This window comes from Falco rusticolus, chromosome 8 (assembly GCF_015220075.1).
Source record: "Falco rusticolus isolate bFalRus1 chromosome 8, bFalRus1.pri, whole genome shotgun sequence".
Lineage (NCBI taxonomy): Eukaryota > Metazoa > Chordata > Aves > Falconiformes > Falconidae > Falco > Falco rusticolus.
Window position 1 is genome coordinate 19,418,144 of NC_051194.1, and position 22,512 is coordinate 19,440,655.

The 22,512-nt window shown below is 41.8% G+C and overlaps 1 protein-coding gene across 2 annotated transcripts in view; it reads left to right on the top strand.

The window, feature by feature from the left end:
- The window catches only part of CTNNA1 (catenin alpha 1), a 122,836-nt gene that overhangs the window by 69,730 nt on the left and 30,594 nt on the right, over positions 1-22,512 (top strand). For both annotated transcript variants that reach the window (XM_037396847.1, XM_037396848.1), the window contains 3 exons: positions 702-782; positions 1,545-1,697; positions 18,884-18,976. In XM_037396847.1, the coding sequence (XP_037252744.1) occupies positions 702-782; positions 1,545-1,697; positions 18,884-18,976 (327 nt within the window). The remainder of the gene's footprint in view (positions 1-701; positions 783-1,544; positions 1,698-18,883; positions 18,977-22,512) is intronic.

Below are 22,512 nucleotides of genomic sequence, written 5' to 3' on the forward strand. Positions count from 1 at the left end.
CAACAGGGCTAATGCAAAAGTTGCTGGTTTGAACCTTGGCGAAAGCCAGCTCTCGGCAGGTGGGCCTGGATACTTGAAACATTGGATTTCATGTGTGACAAATGTATTATAAGGATTTTACCTTTAAGGTAATTGATTTTTGGCTCAAGAGCAGTCTTTTGCCTTGGGTGTGAAGGCGTGTGGGGGAGCAGTGTTGCATCGGATGCGCAACCCTGTGGGCTGTGTGCACTGCTCGGACCTGCAGATTGAAGGCAGCGTGAGATGTTGGCGTGTGGTCCGCTGGCCTTGGGCGATCCCTGTAGCTGAGCCTGTAGAAGGCTGAGGGTTGATGCAGTGCCAGCTGTCGGGCGTTTGACAGAGACGGCAGAAAAGAGGAATCTAAAATTAGAAGTTGAATGTGGTCTCCAGCTGATCAGGAGTAAAAAAGATTGCTAGATTTATGAAACCATTCGTTTCTCCTGAAAGCAAGCCGAAGAGCGCTAAAGGTAAAACCTTAAGGTGTCAGGTGTTACTGGACTGCTCAAACCAGCCAGAGTTTTATCAAGGAGGTGGAGACTTTACCTCTAGTGTGTGTAATCACTTTAAAAAATACAAATAAATAAAGAAGCTGACAATGTACTTGAAATGAATAATGCTTTTTTTTAAATTTTTTACTTTGAGACCCTGCATATCTGTTTACTTCTTTGTCTCTTGTTTTTCAGGCTGGACGCAAAGAAAGAAGTGATGCACTGAACTCTGCAATTGATAAAATGACCAAGAAGACCAGAGACTTGCGCAGACAAGTAATTAATATATAAAGTTGATACTTGTTGAGACAAATGAGTGCATTTCTGCATGTTTGCCCTCTTGGAGATGTTATCTGTTGATTTGTTTCTAGTGGGCTTGCCTGCATGTGTTTAATAAATTAAAAGCTGGAAACTTCCAGTGCCTGGTTCACAGGGAAGCACGGGGTGGAAATGTAATCCCCCGTTAACTGTGTAATAAAGATGTGGGATTCTTAATCATCCTTGTGGCAAGAGAGATTTTAAAAAAACCCAACTCTCACTTACGGATTTTGAACATAATCAGGTACATTTTATAATTCCGGTGGTATTCATCTCTGAGAGCCTGTTTTCTTTGTATTTGTGTAATATGAATCTCTGGTTGGTTTTTAAAGCAATACATTCCTCTTTTCAACTAAGTGTGACTATGGTTCAAGTTTGTTGAAAAATGTTTTTATTCTAGTAGAAAAATTAAAAAGTTAAATCAGCATGTTGTTTAACCAGCTGAGGGAAAGCAGCAAAGTTATTCATACAAAACCAATATGAGCTGCTAAATCAATATTTGTGGCCAAACTGGTGACTTGCACTTACATAACTAATCCATTTTTTTAAGGAGATTTAATTTAAATTGAAGCAAAAAGTGTATAGACAGGACTTAGTGCAGGGGAAGCCTTGGTCATACAATGGAAAAAAGATCAATGACAAAAGTACTTCAAGCTTTACATGTTAATACAGTAAAAGAAAGCCACTGAAAAATAACTCATTCTTTTATTTTTATTTTAGCTCCGCAAAGCTGTTATGGACCATGTCTCAGACTCTTTTCTGGAAACAAATGTTCCACTTTTAGTATTGATTGAAGCTGCCAAGAATGGAAATGAAAAAGAAGTTAAAGAATATGCCCAGGTTTTCCGTGAACATGCCAACAAATTGATTGAGGTAAGATGGTACAACTTAAAATTAAATTATCACTAGTTCAATTAAGGCGAAACTAGGCAAAACACATTTTTCAATTCTCTTGAAACAAATGGCAAGTTCGGTTAAATTTGCTTTTTAAATTTTGTTTGAATGAATTTCAATACATTAAATTTAATACTTAAATAATTAAAAAGGTAAGCTTGTCAAAAAAGCAGCAGCTACTGTTACATAGCCCATGTAGGTTTAGATCTTATGTGAACATACACTGTTATCTTTACTTGATCTGTTAATTGGAGATGGTGATACAGAATAAGGCAGACTATGGCATGACTGTCCTGCTGTATAATTTGGCCTATTGTTTGAAGCCCGGAAGTTTTTGCTTTTCAGTAAAATGCCACTGAATATAAACAGGCCTTTTACGTGAAGACTGTTAGAATGAAAGCCTTCTTGTGTGTGTAAAGAACAAACAATGGACAAACAAAAAACTTGCAATAACAGCAAAACTGTTCCCTGCCACCTTTTTCTAATAAAAACCCAAAGGCTCTCGGACTGGTGTTACTGAAGACTAAAGCTAATCTGTGGGAAGATCAGCTTAAATGGGACTGACCTGTGGTAACTAAAATGCATTAAAGGTCATTAGTCTGCTATTAAAGGTAATCGATTTCACCGGGTAAGTTCATAGCCTGTATTCATGACTACACCTCAGTAACCTTGTCCTCTTGCTATAGTTTTTGCATGAGAGTTTTGTGCTTGTTGATTCTAAATGGCAAGGGACAAACATAGGTGTTGAAGAAATGTGCCACTAGGAATAAACTTCAGAAACCCTCCTGTGTGCTTCATTGTGCTTTGAGGCATCAGCTGGCTCATGTGCTTAAACTTCAGCAGCGACCTGGGAACAGTCAGATACTGGCTGATGTATTTTTGCTCTCTTAGTATCACTGTGTTTGATAATCGAGCCCGTGCGTCTCCTAGGCTCATCGGGAATGCTTTCACACAATTCAACAGATTTAAAATATTGAAGAGTAAGACTTATTGAACATCAGTAAAACTATTTTCTGACTCTTGCTCAGTATATTTTCCTCACTTTTTTCAAAGGCTTAGGGGCTTGGAGTGCAGTGAGCAACTGCCCTGTGGTCTGGGGTGCATCAAGCTAGTCCAGCTCTTCAGAGTGGCTGTCCAAGCAACGAAAAATCTTTAATTCTTTGAAGATACCATTTCTTCACTTTTGCCCTGCTGCATTTCAGCATAAATGCAACCTTCATACAGTTTAAAAGTTATTTTATTCTCAATTTTAAGTAACTAATGTTGTTCAACAAAACAGCAGGCGGAAGGCAGTGCTGCTGTGCCTAGCTTTGGCAGCAGGATACTGCTGTTCCGTGTGCAGTGGTGGGAACGGTGTGAAGCAGGTTTTGTCTAAAGTCTCCTTTCTTCATGTTGCAAGCCCAGTTTTATCTAGAAAATTATTTTTAGGGCTTGTTTATGGGAGAACTTGGCTGGCATAACAATAGCAGTGCCTATTCTGCCATAGTTCTGCCACCTCTTCAGTGCATGCGTGGTGTCCGCACACTGAGTTTGTCGGTATAATTACAAAGGAATAATTTGTCTGCTTCATCCACGAACTTTCTTCCCACCCTAGCTAGGTGAGCTCTTACTCCCTGCTCCTTCAGAAAACATATGCTGTCTGAAAAGCAGTGGGTGGCTGTCCTCACTGGCATGTAAGAGTGCTTTTTACTGACCTTACCTTGTGTGCAAAATGCCAAGCTGCAAATGCATTTTACAGAACCTCTGTTTAGCCAAACAGCCTTGTCTTTCAAGAAGGACTATTCCCCTGAAAGTATGCATTCAACAGTACTTCTGACTGGCATCAAAAGGTTCTGCTAAAATGATATGCTGCTGCAACAACTTTTGGAAGGCTTGCTTATTGCTTTTGCTGTCTAAAATGTAACTATAGCTATAGAGTAGCATGATCTAGATGGCTCATAAACCTCTTCCATGAATGCAGATGGATTAATATGTACGCTTAGCTTTGACAGAAGGGGAATAGTACTCCTGCAGAGCCCTTGTCTCGAGGGGATGGAGAGCCACTGTGGAGTCATATGCGATGTCTTCCTTCACAGTAAATTTGACAGGTCAGGGTGGGTTGTACTTATAATGTCTCAGTGTGTCTCTGCCAGAATGGAGAAGGATGTTTGCAGGTTCCCATATGATTCTGCTCTTGGGCAGAAAGCTCGACTGCAGGTATCTGGAGAAACAATAAAAGATTGTGTAAGAGCAGAACAGAAGATGTTCCACTTGGTGAGATAAGTGATTGCTTTTGCTTGTTTTCAGGGGAAGATAAGTGTGCTGGGGAGTTTATCCTAACTACCCTCAGAAATACTGCTGAGCGTCTCAAAACATCAAATGTGACAAAACAGCTGCAGTGCAGAATGGAGCTGTGTTGTGTACCACACCGTGATTAACAGGCTCCTGTGTATTAGGTGTAGAAGAGAACGTGTCCTTTCCTTTAATGCTAAGTGATGGGAAGAAGCGTACATGAAAGACCTGCTCTGCACTAGGTAACTTGGAAGATCCCTATTAGAATTAGTGAGAGGTTTTACATCTTAGATTTTAGTACTCCTTTGTCCTGTGACCTGGAGGACTCAGTGCTGCTTTCCTGGTGAACCAGCCACTAGAGGGGACTGCAGTTGAGAGATATATAGATATAGATATATATATATATATATATATGTGTGTGTGTGTGTGTATATACACACACTAAAAACTGTTGCAGGTGTTGGTGAGACAGGAGGAGTGGCAGTGTTGGTTCTGCATGGGGAGTTCTTGACCTGCAGTGCAGAGGTATTTACAGGCCCTCCAAGTAGCTGTAAAGAGATGCAAGATTTGGGTAATTTGGTTTTGAAATGTTCCATTCTTGGCAACAGAGCCCTCTCTGCTTTGTGGTTCCTAAAGTTCAGGCAGCCACTTTTGACCAAAAGGTGCAATAACCACAAAATTATAGTTTGCCTGCTGGGTCTGTATCTTCTAGAGAAACCATACCAAAGCCGTGTCCAAAAGGGCTTCCATCTGATTTGTTTCTTATGTAGCAAAATACTAACCCCCTTATCCTGCCTTTTGTAAACTGAGTAACTGTAAAATACTAAAATGAGACCTGTCTCAGTTGAACAGTATGTTTCAAAGATAGCTTTCAAAATTGCTCTGTACTAGCAGTCCATTAACTAGTTAGCACTCTGCCTGAATTTTGTTAAAGGAGTTTAATTCTGGAATTGAGAAGTTAATTTAAATACCACACACGAGAATAACAGAAGAGGCAGCATTTCAGGAAACAGTGTAAGAAAAAGTGAAATGCATTTGTGAACTACGAAAGTTGTCTTGATTTGCGGATTGTGAAGTACTTACTTGTGTCCGATGGTTTTCACAATGCTGGATGAAGTAGCCTTGGCTCTCCAACCTGTAATTTGCTCTTGAGGAAGGAAAGCTTGCCATCCTTAGATTTAATGTTCCTCCCTAGAAGAAACCAGACTGTCCTGCAACTTGGTGCTCGTTTGTAATGATGTCACTTAGCACCATGCTGACTTCTTGTTCGTGCCAGTCTCTGAAGTGTGCTTCTGCACAACTTGCCTTTGTGCTGCTCCCTGTAGTTATTGCAGTGGCGCTCCTGGCTATTTGCTGAAAAGTGAAAAAGCCGTCAATGTTAAGAAACTTTCGCTGCAGTATTGAATGCTTTAGAAAAATAAAAATGAGGTTTGTCAATTTGTCACTGTTTATACTGCATGGTTTTAATGGAGGAGTTTTTTCAGACCCGAAGAAATTAGGTACTTAAAAGGTAGATAAGCACAGCGTCCAGGTTAAAATCTTCCAGGAGCTGTTGTCTTGCTGAAGAGTATTTTGGGAAGGGCGAGTTTGTAATTCCTTAAAACCAGCAATTAATCTTAACCTTATTCTGGAACCCAGTACCCCTGTGTCAAATGTTTTTTCTGAACTTAAATTTTACTTTTAAGTCTCTTTCTCAGAGAAACTTTGGTAAGACCAGGGAGGTAAAAAAATCTCGATGACGTTTCATAAACATCTTTTTTTTCCCCCAATTGCTTTAATTTATATGAAAATACTGATCTGTGCCTTTTTTTAATGGACTGGGTTGTATCTTGCATATGGAGAGATGATTTTCTCATCTTCAGTGAAAACCCACGAACAGATGCAGACTGCAAATTTATTTGCTTGGAAAGAATCACATTTGGGCACTTGTGACTCCGTAAGCTATCTGTAGCCACTCACGCTGACATTTTTGCCTTCTGTTGCCCTAACTGTCTAGCCCTACGTCCTGAGTAATTCTTCAGACTTCAGTCTAAAAATGCCACTCTCCAAAAGCCCAAAGCCTTGCACATTTGCAACACTTTTATTGCAATTGATCCTGGTTTCCCCATCCTTGCAGCCTAAATATTCTTCAAAGAGTCTTAACAGCTGCAAGTTTTTTACATGTGAAAGGCTTTTAAAAAACCTGAAATGGGTAAAACATAGCTTGGCTTTAAAATAATAGCTAGCTTTTGGACTTCAGACACAGCAAATGCTTTGAAAAAATTGAGGCTTGCCTAGCCCCTGGGCACAGCTAGTTACTTTTGTTATAAAGGTATGCACTTCGTGTTTGTGCATCTCATATATTTATTTAAAACAAAGGATGGATTGAAGTGTCTAGCAGATCTAGAAATATATCTGGTCTCACAAGATTATCCTTTGTGTCTTAGTCACCTGATTTCCAAAGTTTGTATATACAATGTTTATAAAACTAGCCTCTTTGGTGGTGGGAGCGGACTGTCTTTGCTTATTCTTTAAATATTCTTTCTTCATGCTTGCCATCAAAGGTATGTATCAGTACTGAAAGACAGAGGTGATGTATCTTGGCTGAAAAGTGCAGACAAGCATAGCACTTGACACCTAAATCAAATACTGACTTGGAATGTTTTTCTGAACTTTGGGTATATTAATCTCTCAAAACTTGGCATTTTCTGGGCTGGGGTCATTATTAGTCATTACTGTGGTAGCTGTGCACCTATTTTTCCTGCTCAGTAAGCTAATATACTGGGGGGGGTGGGGAAATCTGCAAACTCAAGTTTGTCTTTTACTTGCTTTTATTTTTTAAGGTAATTGTGTATTACAAGGGAAATGTCCTTGCACTATGATGTGGAGGAGAGGCAGAGTTAGTCCAACTCGAGACAAATTTCCCATTTTAGGATGGAGAGCAAAATGTCTCTTCCAAATAACAAGAACGTTTTTTGCAATTTGTCTATAGATAACCTTGGCAGCAGTATAAAACAAATGTCTTCACTAAATGACCACTATAGCTCTAATGTGCCTTCTAAAGTCTTGACATTTTTCAAGAACCGATGCACTTTCCTTGTAAGTTCATTTTATTAGTCAACTGATTAATAAATAAATTAAATTCTACTCATAGAAGATGCTTTCCTTGCATTCACAGTCAGTAAAGTAGGAAAGCCTCAGCAGAAGAAGTAGTTCTTCCATTTTCAGACAAAACTGGATGTACAAATTTAATGCATCATACATAAGTAAAGGCAAGTGACCTTTTAATAGGATAACTCTTGTTCTTGTAAGGTTATTTTTTTTGAGACCAATCTAATGCTACACCAACTTATGTACAAAGGGGTCTGAAGAACACTGGTAGAGATTAAAAATCACGTTAGAAGAGGACAGGGTAATCTTTCCATCCAGATTTCATTGTAAATATACATGGGAGAAGCAAGGTGATCAGTAATCTGACAGCGAAACTGATGGGATAGATGAAGTGATAGAAGATTAATTCAAACCCTTGCATATTTGGACAGCAATTGAGGTGTTTGGGGATGTTCTTGGTCTTCAAACACTTGGGCCAAGGGGGATATGAAGGGTGTAGAAGTTGGAGGTGAATGAGGTTAGGGTTTGGAAAACTATGTTAATGTGCTTTTACCCCACTAGCAACAGCCCTGTATTTACTCTGTTCTTTTTTTCCTTTGAAAACAGATAGAAGCATTTGGGGAAGGGGAAATCTGTAGAAGAGGCTGGGAAGTATAAGCACACTTGATTATGGGTGCTGTTGACATGATGTCTTCAGAAGTAGATTGAAAAAAAACAACAAACCAACAGAGTCCTGGCCTATTTTATTTTCCAGATATTTCTGTCTTAATTCCAAACAGCATTTTTAAGTAGCTTTTTGGGTACAGCTTTTATAGATGTGGCACAAAATGTTTTAATTCTTGTTATATTACTAAAAGCCTCAATGCATGTCTGGATTTTCATCATCTTAGTCATTTGCAATATTGGAATATTAGTCATGTAGTGTCATCAAGGAGTTGACTGAAGTGTATAGTAAGTTCCTCTTACTATTTTATTGCTTTCTTCAAGAGCATAATGTACTTATTACCATTAAACTTGCCATGAACAGTTGTCTGAATCACCAAAACCTGGTTTAAACAACTAATAATAGATACCAAATTGGAAGCCTTTAGTAGGATCATAATGCAGCATGCTCTGAGTGATAAGCAAAATGAGATAGGAAAGAATTATAATTTCATAGAATCATAGCATGATTTGGGTCAGAAGGGACCTTGAAGATACCTAGTTCCAACCCCCCTGCCACGAGCAGGGACACCTACCAGCCCAGGTTGCTCAGAGCCCCAGTCAGTCTGACTTTGAGCACTGGCAGGGATGGGGCACCCACAGCTGCTCTGGGCAGCCTGGGCCAGTGCCTCACCGCCCTCTTAGTGAAGAATTTCTTCCTAATACCTAATCTAAATCTCCTCTCTTTCAGTTTAAAGCCATTCCCCCTTGTCCTGTCACCACAGGCCCTTATAAAAAGCCCCTCTCCAGCTTTCCTGTTGGCCCCTTCAGGCTGCTATAAGGCCTCCCTGGAGCCTCCTCTTCTCCAGGCTGAACAACCCCAACTCTCTCAGCCTGTCTTCCTTTCTATTTTGATAAACATAGAGGCTTTTTTGGTTAAGGATAATTATTCAGGTACTGTCCAAATACCACTACTAGAAACGCTTTTATTTTAAAGAAAAACATTTGTGTTGCTAAGAAGCATCTAAGGAATTTGCTTTGAAAGTTTTAGCTTGAGATAAGATCTACATTACATACCAGTGGTGTGATTTCTGTCATGGTAGTTCAGATTGACTTGTGTAACTGATGTGTTTTGTGCTTATAACATTTTATCACTTTAGCTTGTTTGTCTGAGGAAGGAATAGTTCCTGTGCCAATAGTTACATCTGCTGCTACAGCTGCATCGGAGGGGCACGGTGCCCACGTAGCACACTGGTATTCCTTTACCAGCTCTGCTCTGTCAGGTCTATGGAAAGGATAATCTGCCAGTCTGAAATAGAGGTATTCCTGTACTGCTAGCACTTTACTACTGTGGATATGCTTTATGCTATAGATGTGTTAGTTCTCTTCAAACACCTCGTCCCCTTCTTTGACTGGAAAGCTTTCCTGTTGGCAAGAGAGAAGTGCTTTTCCCTTCTGTGTTTGCTGCTTAGTAAATGGAGCCCAGTTTGGTTTGTCATGAGGCACAAACTCCGGGTTTGTCCAACTGTGTGAAAAATTTCCCTTTTTCATGACACCTTGAGAACATGTGGGGTTACACTCTGTTGGAGAAAGACATTTCCTCCTGGAAGGAGCTTGCCAGCGTTGAACTGAGCTTTCGCAGGACAGCTATATCTAGAATGGCACCAGGTGGCTAGGGAGGTAGCTGGAGACAGCTTGTTTAGGTTGAGAGTCAAATGCAAAGCTATGTTCCTTAACCAGTTTTTTAGACACAGATAACGGCTTGAAAGGTGCAAGTTTTGAGATTTGATCCCAAAAGAAAGGTGATTACACAGGAAAATATTAAGCAGTTGCCTCAATATTACGGGGAGCAGAAAGTACACCGTATGTTGTCTCTGACCCCCTTCCTTTCGGTCAGTTGCCAGCCTGTTGAAATAAAAAACCCTAAAACCCCTGCTTGACCTTGTCTAAAACTTTTGAATCAAAAATGAAACCATTTTGCTTGCCAGTTTTGTTCAATCTAGCTGAAATTTCCCCTCCATGTGTTTATAACCAGACCTGAAATTAAAAGTTGCAGAGCTCTGGAAATAGCAGTTAGCTCAATTTTAGTCCGTTGTTCCCCTCAGTGCTCTATGTCTGGATTTTTTACTGCATGTAGCTTGTTTTATTTAAAGACTTTTACTATTTTAAGTTAATATATTGGGATTCTGTTGCCCATAACAAACTCTTGCAAGGTACCTTCTGTGGAGCTGCTGCCACTTGCGAGTACTTAAGTCTTACAAAAATCACAGAGTAGTTGTCAGTGTGAGTCCCAGTAACTTGCTCCAGAGTCCCTATGGACCTGAAGTCCTCCTGCCATCTCTCCATGCATTAAAGAAGTGAAACTGTTTTGTGTAATTCATAATTAGTTATGGCTCTGCAAAACTGGTGAGTTTATAAGGTTATGGCTATAATGCAGACTTCTCCCTCATGCAGTACCTATTAAGACTGGACGTTAAAATGTTCACATTTGTCTTGAATATTGAGGGTAGTGTACAAGTGAATTAATAAATGTATGGACTTACTGAATAATAAAAGCCTTTTCTGAAGAGGGATGGAAATTACATAATTGACACATCTCTTCTGAGAGTCCTCAGTTGCTACTTCGTTTTGCCAGAACAGTTGTTTCTGCAGATAAATTAATTTAATGGGCTTTGACCATCATGAAGTGAATCTGGACTGTCTTCTTAATATGGAGAAGGAAGAATTAAATGTGCTGTATTTGAATTTTGTCAGAATATCAGATACACTTTTCTTTAGCAGGTTCTCAAGAGGAAAATGTTGAATGGCTGCCTGTCCATTGTCTTCCCCCCCCCCCTCCCCCTTTAGAATAGGTGATTTCAAGCTGCTTAAAAGTGGGGATTTGCATTCCCAGAGAAACTGTAAAATGAAAAGCAAAAAATAGAACAAGAAGCTGAAGTTTGGAAGTTTAATCAGAAATTAAAATGCTAGGAACACCTTTGAAAAGCTTTGTTTCCATGTTGTGGAAATTCCCAAAGCATCTGTGTGTATAAATGGATATGGTTTTGTTGTTTTTGCATAAGGGTTTGTGAGCATCAGTTATGAGAGGATACTGGTTAAACTAAAAAGTTTTTTCAATGGTAAGACAGTCTGAAAACTCTTCTGCAATGGTATTTTTATGACTGCAATTTCAAATGAGAGTAGTCAGGCTCTTAGGATTCAATTAGAGTATGTTTGTCTCCTGCATAGCAATATATAATCCTTATTTATAACAATGCTGCATGACAGAGGTAGCTCTGACAATTTTAAATTATGCAACAATAAACACATTACAGAGCCTCTTTGGATTACACCACTGCTGGATGATTGCATCCAGCACCCATTTAGGAGGCCTTTCTGTGTACTTCCTGAAGATGATGTCCTAAAAACATGACCTGTAAACAAGGAGGAAAAACTTGGTGTTGCTTCTCTGAAGTCAGTGCAGGTGTATGAAGCAAAAACTTTTAATACAAACTTTCAGTGTTATCCTTTGAAATCCTTGAAAAAGATTTAATGGGTTAGAGATTATAGTTCCTTTTTTCTCTTGCGTTCTTTGTCTCTTATTGAAAAAGCAATTTTTCAATCCTTTGATAAACAGCTTGATGTAAAGTAACCCCTCTACCTAAACTACGATGTCAGTGCAAAGAGAAAGTTTAACAAGCGCAAAGCCGTAGCAGTATTTCTTGATAATTTTCAACAGTGTAATTTAAGAAGCTTAGCAATGACTCTGAACTTGTGTAGTTGAGGCTGCTATAGTCTTTGAATTGCTGGGAGACATGGCTGCTTAGTCATTATCTGAACAAGTTTCAAGTTTTTTTTAAAAAATAAATTGAAAATGTATTTCAGGTGAAAAAGGTAAAAACTGCCTATTGTCAGAGAAGGCAGTTGTCGGCAACAGCTGACAACACAAACATAGGTTGACAAATTGCCACTAATGAAGGAAAAAAACTGCTTTAGAAATGTCAAGATTTTTTCTTGATTTAAAATTAGTAAATTCTGAAGAAACAAAATAATTGGAATTTGAGATGGAATCATTCTGTGACAGATGGCACAATATTTTTTTTTAATATTGGAACTATACTTTCCTACTAATAACGTATTCCCAATTGACCTTTTGCACTGAATCAGTGCCTTCCTCTAGAAGGAACCAGTTAAGTAATGCCTCCTCCAAAGGCATAAAATCATTCAAGTTGGAAAAGACCTTTAAGATCATAGAGTCCAATCATTATCTTAGCACCGCCAAGTCCATCACTAAGCCATGTCTCTAAGCACCACATCCATATGCCTTTTAAACACCTCCAGGGCTGGTGACTCCACTACCTCCCTGGACAAGCCTGTTCCGGTGCTTGACAACCCTTTCTGTGAAGAAGTTTTTCCTAATATTAAATTTAAACCTCCCTTGGTGCAACTTGAGGCCATTTCTTCTCATCTTACTGCTTGTTACTGGGGTGAGGAATCTGACACCCCCCCCCGCCTACAGCCCCTGTCAGGCAGCTGTGGGGAGCGATAAGGTCCCCCCGGAGCCTTCTCCAGACTAAACCCCCCCCGTTCCCCCCCGCCGCCCCTCCCAGCACTTGTGCCCCAGCCCCTTCCCCAGCCCCGTGCCTGGCTCTGGACACGCTCCAGCCCCTCCATGTCCCTCTGGCCGTGAGGGGCCCAAACCCGAAGCCAAGGTTCAAGGGGCCAGCGGGATGTGACTCCATTCCCCACCGCTCTCCGGCCCGGCCGCCCAGCCAGCTTTGACCCCAGCGCAGAGCCCCCCGGGCAGCCATGAGCAGCCGGTGGCTGCAGGAGATGCTGTGGGAGACGGTGTCAGAGGCTTCACTAAGGCCCAGGACACACCAGCCACAGCCTCTCCCTCGCCCACCAGGCCGGGCAGCTGCTCGTAGCAGGAGATCGGGGCTGTCAGGCAGGGCCTGATCCCCTGGGTGTCCTGCACGTGCCGTGTGATGGTGCTCGGGATGATCTGCTCCATCACCTTCCCGGCACCGAGGTCGGGCTGACAGGGCTCTGGTTCCCTGGATCCTCTTTCCTGCCCCTCTTGTAGACGGGCGGCATGGTGTCTCCCCCCAGCCTGCCGGCACCTCCCCAGTCTGCCGGGACTGTTGGTAAATGATGGAAACGGCTTGGCGAGCTCCTCTGCCGGCTCCCTCAGTGCCCCCGGGTGGATCCCACCCGGCCCCACAGACTCGCGCGTGTCCAAGCGGAGCAGCAGGTCACTGGCCGTTTCCTCCTGGCCTGGGGGGGCTTCATTCTGCTCCTCGTCCCTGTCCCCCAGCTCCGGGGCTGGGTGCTGAGGGAAGCTGCTCTTACTGTTAAAGGCTGAGGCAAAGGGATGGCTGAGTACCTCAGCCTTTGTGGCAGTGTTCCTTGCCGTATCCAGTAGAGGGTACAGATTATTCATTCTTGGCCCTCCTTTTGCTTCTGATGTATTTGTAAGAAACATTTTTTGTTATCTTTTACGGCAGTGGCCAGCCTGAGTTCTAGCTGGGCTTTCACCCCCCCCCCCAGTCTTCACCCTGCAGACCCTCGTGACACCCTTGCAGCCCTCCCGAGCTGCCTGCCCCTTCTTCCAAAGATCATGAACTCTCCTTTTGTCCCCCAGTTCCAGCCAAAGCTCTCGGTTCATCCAGGCCGTCTGCCCCGCTGCTGGGCTTTCAGCTCATGGGCACAGCCCACTCCTGAGCCTTGAAGTTTCCGTTCTTGAAGAATGTCCAGCCTTCCTGAACACCTTGGCCCCTCAGGACTGTCTCCCAAGGGACTCTGTCCACCAGACACCTAAACAGGCCAAAGTCTGCCCTCAGGGAGGCCAAGGCAGAAGTTCTACTGACCCCCCTCCTTCTCCAAGAAGCAAAAACTTTTACTGTTTTGTGATCCTGGCCTCCAGCCTTCACATCACCCCCAAGTCCTTCTCTGTTCACAAACAACGGGTCCAGTGGGCGTCTTCCCCAGCCAGCTCATTCACCAGCCGTGTTGGGCAGTTCTCTTCCACACACTGCAGGAACCTCCCAGACTGTCCCCTCTCTGCTGTGCTGTATTTCCAGCAGACATCTGGTAAGTTGGGTGCCCCCTGAGAACAAGGGCTAGCGACTGTGAGTCTTCTCCCGGCTGCTTATGGAGTGTTTCATCTGCCTCTTCATCCTCGTTGGGTGGTCTACAACAGACTCCCACCACGCTATCTGCCTTGTTTGCCTTCCCACCAATTCTTACCCATAATCACTCAACCCTGTAGTCACCATCATTAAGCTCTAGGCAATCAAAAGGCTCTCTAAGATACAGGGCTACCCACCGCCTCTCCTTCCTTGTCTATCCCTTCCAAAGAGTTTGTAGCCATCCATTGCAGCCCTCCACTTGTGCGAGTCATCCCACCATGTTTCTGTGATGGCAACCACGTCACAGTTTTCCTGCTGCGCAACGGCTTCCAGCTCCTCCTGTTTGATGCCCATTGTGTGTGCATTGGCATAGATGCACTTTGGTTGGGCTATTGATCCTGCCACCTTTTTGAGGGGAGAAGCCCTAATTCCTACTTGACCATTCTCAGGTGCTTCTGTGGTTTCTGACACATCAATAACCCTTGTGTCTTTGCTGCTGCATGGATCTCCATCCTCTGCCTCTGCTGAGACAGCAGACCAAAGGACACCTTGCTAGCACACCATCCGTCAAACACTGGCATGCTGCTCCTAATCTTATCTCTAGTGGGCCTGGTTTTATCCCTTTTCCCCTTCAAATCTAGTCTAAAGCTCTTTTGGTGAGCTCTGCTAACTCCTGGACAAAGATCGGGTTCTCCCTTTGAGACAGCTGTACCCCATCTGTCACCAGCAGGCCTGACGCTGTGTAGACAGACCCATGAACAAACCCCTCAAAATTCTGCCAATGAGACCAGGCTCAGAGCCACGTACCTGCTTTTCCTGTTTCTTGCCTCATTGTTCCCTGCAACTGGAAGGACGGAGGAGAACATTGCTCGTGCTTCTGATCTCTTAACTAGTTGTCCCAAGGCTCTGAAGTTTGTCGGCTCCCTAAGGGCTTCTTTTATGCACGCGGTGGGCTTGGCCGCTGTTGGTCCTGGCCCTGCCCAACTCCTGCCAGCTGGTGTCGTGCGGGGTTCGGGCTCCCAGACCAGTGGGTCTCTTGCCTCCCCCTGAGGTTCCCCCGGTTTGGGAAACCCCTGTGCACCACACCGGAGCGCTGCCCTGCCAATCCTGCCGGCACCAGAGCCGCTCAAGTCATCTCATCTTGCAGTACTCCGATATCATTGTTCATACCAGTCACATCTGAGTTGCAAAAACTGATCAGCACACAAAACCCACTTTCCCGATGAGTTTGTCCAGATTGAGTTTTACTTGACACCAGTTCATTAGTTCAGTTTATAGAAATGGTTGTGTCTGTGCAGTTCTCGCTAGTGCTCAGTGCATTTGTCACCGGGGGTAAAGTTAATCTCCTTCATCTAAATGTGGGCAGCTGCTTTGGGTCTGTCCTGCCTTTTGGGATACACGAAGCCATCTCTGGGACATGGTTGTATGCTCTGTGAACTAAGAGAGCCTTGATACTGCGGCAGAAGGATGCTTTTAAATTCGGTCTGTCAGTGCTGCAAGAGGTATCTCTGAACCGCGTCAGTCTAGTTTCTCTAGTCCATCTTCATTCCCAATGTATTTTTAACTTTTTTCAAGAGATTGCTCATTATCGCTGATTACATTATTTGCTATTTTTTTGTCTCCTTTGATGCCTGTGCCAGTAGTGCTTATGTAAAGGGACTTGATGATACTGAATGGTAAGAATGAACAAATGCAGCGGGAATTCAATTGCTATTTTGCTGTCAAGCACAAGTGTTCTTTCTAAATCAAGTCTGACCACTTACTGTGTCAGTCAGCTATGTTGTTGGAGCCATGGAGAAACTGTTTCATTTACGTTTGATTTAAGGGGAATTTTTGTTTGCTTGAGGTGCTCTGTTTTATTTGGAAGTTTTAGAGATGTATGATTTCCAAGTGCTCTGCATGCTTTAAAACAAATTTGGCTGTAGTTGATCTTCATCTCAGCTGCAAAAATCCCATGTATTATGTGTACCTGTCAAATAACTGGCCAGCAGTACCCTATCCTCCCTACAGACAGGGAGTTTGAAGTTATTTGTCAAGTATCACACCCGAGTTATTGATGATGGGTTCTTTTCAGGTACTTTTAAAATTAAATTTCTTAAATATACAACCATCCACCTCAGCTGGTACATGCAATTTTAGAATTCATGATGTAGAGCACCTGGTAATTAATGACAGTTTAGAATATCTCATTGTAACATCATTTACAACTTGATTAATTAGTTGATACAGCTCTTCTTAAATTTCAGATTTTAAGAGGTTTTTGAGTGTTTTCCAATAGTTTGACTGAGTCTTCCCATGGGTGCAGTAATGTGTTTCTGTGAATTTACAGCCATGTCTGCCAGTATTCTGAAGTCCTCTCTGCTGCCACCACATCTCTGCTTTGCTCTGACGTTCAACAAATAGTTTACTGGGAAGTTTGTGTGCTAATCTGGCAGAGAAAGTAATCCGCCAAAGCGAATAGCTTTCTTTTGGACAAGCATGCTGAAATGAAGTGTTGAGATTTGGAGACGCAGCAGTAGGACGGGCTGCGGCAGCCAACAGTTGGATTGTCTTAAACTGCCAAAGACCCTCAGTCAGGGAAGCACACACACTTCTTTCATAAAGGTTGGCAGTCCCAGTCGGGCAGTTTCTAAAGAAGAATTGCCATCAGTGAGGTATTCAGAAGAAAAATGACTGTTCAAAAATGACTGTGCAAAAAAGCAAAATTTCATTGTACCATGGTGGGGACACTCAATTATAAACTTCTTTGCCTCTCTGTATTCAGACAGAGCGGGGTTTCTGTGTGCTTGATTCATCACACTTGGCTTGAGAGAGAGCACAACATCTCCAGATATCGGAGAGGCTGATTTTGTAGTGCTTCAATGTCGCTTTTATTCAGCCCCTACTCAATAGAGCTTTGTGTTCTTCTTTCTCCTAGAGATTGTAACTGCTGCTGTGGAGGCAGAAACGATGTGGAAATATGGACCATAAAAAATATTGGCAAACTGGTGTTTCTCAAAAATATAACCCATGCTTAAAACAACAGCAAAATCTTTATTTGACTTTTAAATCATGGCATCTTATTGTCTTTTGATTTTTTTGAGCCTCTAAACAAAAGCGTAATATACTACAGCTTACTGTGAACTAGGAATTTAAGACATGGCAAATCTACAGGGAAAAAAACCCTGTGTTCAAAATAAAATCCCTTTCTGATAGGGCATTACAGAGAGTACAGCTGTTTGGTGGTGCGGTGCAGACAGGAGCTGTGCTGGAGACTAGCAAATGCTGTAACAGAAAGAAGGGAGAAAAGAGCCTTGGCTAGGCTGAGTGCAAGCTGCACAGCCTTGCAACGAGCTGAAGACTTACTGCAACTCCACCTCTTAGTATGTAGGTCTTTTCTACAAAGATTAGTGGAAAAGAAAGTTGAGGAGTGGGACACTACTGTTCCTGAAAGCTGGCAGAGTTTTCTATGTCTTGTTGATGCTGCACAGTCTTTCTCTCAACTTCAGTTTGTTTTCATCCAAATATATGCTGTTGCATCTGTTTACTTGGTTTTTCAGTGTTGGGAACACACCTATCTTCTCAACAGTGCACTGGGTTTTATCCTTTATAACTTGATTTGGAACTGGAGGGAGGAAGAAGCTGTGTGCTTTGCAATGGGAATTTGCTTTTTGGTCCCAAAATTAATAATGGGGTTGGTGAAAACCACAGTTTGAGTATATTGGCATGTGGTTGACAGTTTGTGGGACAGTAATGTATTCTGTGTGGGAACATCTGTTGTAGGGAATGGCTTGGGGAGGGGGAAAGCATGTGATATAGCTGCAGATGCTACTTCAAAATGACTTGTATATGAATGCACAGGATAGTTTAATTAAAGGGACAATGGAATTTCCCCAGCTTATAGAGAAAAGTTGATGGAGAAATCTGGTTCAGTGGTGTTACTGAGCATCTCCTGGCTTGTGATAATGCTTGTACTGAGGGGTTTTGCAGGTTGCTCTGTCTCTGAAAGGACAGTACTGAGTGTTCATCTCAGTTCACTTCGTGCTATTTTTACAGCTTTCTGTGTTCGAATGGCTCAGAATAACATGCTTGTCATTCACCTGTCAACTAAGAAATGTAACTTACTTCAGACTTCCTTCCCCTGAGAGTAGCTCCGATATGAGGAATATCTTCAATTACCAGAAAATTCTGTGCTGTCCCTTTCCTGTGTGCTCTTAAAAGACAGGTGTTTTCAAAAGATCCTCTGTTTCAAGATGACCTAGTTAAGGATGCTTCTGTGCAGCAGGTCAAGGTTTTTGAGTAAAGTTTTTAGCATCACGAGATGCTATTCAAATTCTGGAGAACTGTGGATGCATTTTCAAGATCGCTGTACCAGCGAATGGAGGGCTGGAGGAACACCTGCCTGATACTGCAGTTTTTGAGTAGATAAAAAGTACATCAAGATGTTTAAGCCACATTTAAGCCAATGCATTCAAATACCGGTGTCCTGTTGCAGAGGTGTGCTCTGTGCAACACCGGCAAAGTGTTTTGAGCTTTGCAACACCTGTGCACTGCTTGCATAGGTGAATTGCTTGATGAGCTTCCCAAGTTCTTTTGGGTTGACATGCAGTAGGATATAGGAGTGTTTCAAGCAAAAGGGAGCATCCCTATGCTTATACAAATTGGAACACTTCATCATCACATGCATGGGAGCTGGATTGTTTTTTTTAATTGTGTGGTTGCTGCTGTTTCACTGGAGTGGGAATGGGCTTTTTAACTGTAACTTCAAGTGCTGCCAGTGATGCTCTGTATGTTTTACTGGAGAGAACTTAACCGAATCAGTGGTAACAATGATCTGTCTGTCCGGTTTGAATAACTATGAATTTCTGATCTGATGTGTTAAGACTTTATGGCTAGAGAAGGAACAGATGTCGTTAGTGGTTTCAAAATTGGTTGGAATTGAATGAAAGTGGACACTTTGTATTTCATGATGGGTTACCCTTCACTGTTGCGGGTGGGCAAGAAATTTCCTACAGAGGGAAGTAAAACCCAGTTCTAACAGTTTTGTTTTGTTTCCTCCCACCTCTGACACAGGTTGCCAACTTGGCCTGTTCCATCTCGAACAATGAAGAAGGTGTGAAATTGGTTCGCATGTCAGCCAGCCAACTTGAAGCTCTGTGTCCCCAGGTAATGAGGAGCCTAAGAAGAAAAGACATACTGTAATAAGCTGGGTAACTGGTCCTGCTTAGAGCATGTTCTGGCCTTTTTGTGGCTGTCTATGGATTTGCTGCAGAACTTGGCTTTTTCCTTAATGCATGTAGAAAAGGAAGTGCAGTGTAGCATCAAGACTTAGAAACTTTAAAATATGTGACAGAGTAATTAGTGATACAAATGGATCTTTTTTACATAATAGCTCTAATTTCATTTGGCCAGGATATTCGAGTAACGTGCAGGAACCTTCAGTGGTTATCTGTGCACATTCATGTTTCAGGAAGATGTCTTGTGAAGATGCTACCACTGCTCCTGTGCAGGCTGTGAGATGAATTATATTATTTTTTGCCGAGTAGAATATAAATATGCCAAAAAATTTTCATGATACTAGGATCAGAGGAAGCTGGCTATGCATGAAGTGTTTGAACCTGGCTGAGACTACCTTTTAGTTAATAACTTTTTAATGGAAACAAGGAAATCATGTATGTGTAAGCACTAGACTATCCTCTTCCATTTTGACAGCCCTGGTTTTTTAATTGTTAATAACTAGATACTTGGATGAACCCCTGAAGACTACAGTGCACTGCCAATTATTGTAATATACATCTTCTAAAGCAACAGGAAATTAAGATCTGAAACATCTAAGCAAGCTGTTGTTGGTGATGGGGAGCTAACGGAAAGTATGTACTCAAAAAAATTGGTCAAATGGCAGTTTATGAAATTAAAGTGTGTCATCTCAGGATTATTTGGAATTCATTCAGGTTTTCCCACATATATATTGGTCCTTTCAAAACCAGTCAAAATGAAGAGAGATACAGGTATGTTCACCTGTACCTGCCTCAGCAGGAGGGGAATTTTAAGGGAACAGGTGAAGATAGCATGGAGAGCAGGACTGGTTTAGGTTTTCTGTTACTTTTAAGTAACAGTGCTATTAAATAGGTGAAGATAGGCATCTAAACATAAAACATTAAATATTATCTAGGAGGTCTTTTGTCATCCAGGGGTGGACTTCTGTGGTTCCCACACCAGCATCAGACCCTGGGTCTGGTGCATCAGCTATATTGGCTGTGAAGTTCTTTGCCTCCCACATCTGGGGCGAGTGGTGTGTATAGCTTGTTAAAACCAAAGGTCAATTTTTACAGTTGGAACAAAGCATGTGGAAAAAGCTTTTAAAAATACACCTTATCTAGTATAAGGGCTTGCTTGTCTCTAAAGTAGCTGACTAGGCTGGATGTGAATTTATTTATTTTTTTTTAGTTCTCTCCAAGAATATGGGTATCTAATGCATGTTGTTCCAAACAAATGCTGATGCTTTTGAAAATAATCATCTTAAGAAAGTGAGGTTTGTTTTTCTTTGAATCTAATGTTTCTGATAGTTGTCCAAGTCTGACGGGGGGTTATTTTCCCCTTTGCATTGCTCAAATTGTGTGTATTTCAGATTCTTCTATCTTTGCTTTTCCAACAACTGCCTCCTAATATAAATATACTCCTTTCTAAAATAAACACCACGATAGTCAACATGAAATAATTAACAAACTGTAGTCACCAAACTGCAGTCACATCTACTGAACTGCAGCCGTTAACCTTAGACTTCAGGGATTAAGGATAATATATTTAACACACATTGGAAGCTTTGATTATCTATAAATGGACAAGGGCTATAACCAATGGATTTTGGCTTTACAAAGGTCACATATCTGAACTTCCAAGCCTGCAGTTCAGATGCTCTTCTGCACAGTCTTGCTTTAATTTCAGGGGCGTCACCAGGAGATTAGTAAATGACACTATAGATGTTCATAGAACTTGAAGGAGTGCTTTTATATTACATTACATGTACTCTGGTTGATTCTTTAATGCTCTAAGAGTATTTAAACATGTTGTGAATCCTGAGAGATAATTAGGGGCACTTACCTAAACTGTTTTACAAATGGCATCTGTGTTTTCTCCTAACAGTACAGAAGTTTCTTTTATGCCAGTCTAAGTGATGCAGCACCCTTCTCAACTGCGTTACTGAATGGTCACCAAACTTCGATTATTCCGTATAATCCCTAATTGCTTCTAGATATAAAGAACAGCCTAGTGGGATTTTATTTCCTTCTTTAGGCAATTATCTGTTTATTTTGCAGTTTATTCCTAATGAGAGTCACAGCTGCTTCTTGAATCCTTTTAGGTGGCTCTGCTGAGCAAACATGTGAATTAGGCATAAAATACAGATCAAACCCAACATTATATGCTTTTTTTCTTGCCTTTTTTTTTCCCCGGCTTTGATGGTATTTTTCCAGGAAGATGCTCAATTTGGAATGAGTCAAGTCAATAAGTAATTACAATAGTGTCTGAAACTCAAGTGGATGTATCAGTATGACAGAGAAATACGATGTATGGAATTTAATTCAAGGTATTGCTGTGGTTGAAAGGACGAAAGTGAAATTTAATGCACTTGAGTCCCAGGTAACCTTAAATAGCTTAGCTGAGTAGAAGCCATTCAGGGAGTAGGGAACTCCTGGTTAAAGAATGATTTCTGCAGAAATCAATCTGTAGAGTTAATTATAAAAGCTGTATCTCAAATAGAGCAGTTACTCAGTCCCTTGCCATAACTAGACTTTTTGAGCTGGCAGCAGAAGTAAGGAACATGCAACACTTCAAGCTGGTTAGAGAAAACTTGGAAGTTTTGTTGGAGTGGACAAGAAGTCAGTCATTGCTGGTGTCACATAGAGGTTCAGATGTTCTCAGGTTTAAAATTTAATTATTTGAGGAAAAAGAAGATGCAGAAAATTTTTCATGTGAAAAGCCTCTACAAAAGCAAGCAATTAAATTTGCTTAGTGTGGCTGTGTTACTGGAAATCAGCTCTTCCTCAAGAGTAACATCATCCTTCCTGTTTGTAAGTCCCTAGCCAATTAACGCAGAAATTATTGTGAAGTTGAAGACTTAATGTGATATTTAGAGCTCCCTTTTGATGGTGCAGAAGGAACTGTTAGGAAGAGCTGTGCATGCTCCATAGTGTGGCTCCATAGCAGGGTGACTTGTGTTGGTCTGGGTTTACAGGGGAGGAATAAGGCAGCATTAGGGGGGTCTCTGCTGCTTTCTTCATAAAGCCTTGACTTACAAGCCTGCCCAGATTCTGTTTTTTGAGGGCACATGCTGCTGAAAGTCTGCACATCAAAGTGAAACAACTTTGTCCAGCATCTCACAGGAGTTACCTGCAGTTCTGCAGCTTCATGCCTTGCTAGGTGGTGGGGAAACAAGCCAGTCTATGGTGGCTTAAGATGAAGGAAAAAAAGTCTTCCATCACTACAGTTGAAATGTTTAAAAAAAAAAAAAGAATGAAAGCTGAAGATGTCTTTCATAATGAAAATGGAAAAGTACTGCTGTGAAATGCTTGGAATAGTTGCCTGTGCTTCCACTTGCTTTGCAGAGCGCTGGGGGAGGTTTTCTTTGCCTTGCTAAACACAGAGCTTGCCAATGGTAAATTAGCGAGAGATTTTGTTTATCTCGACTCGAAAACCTGGATCCT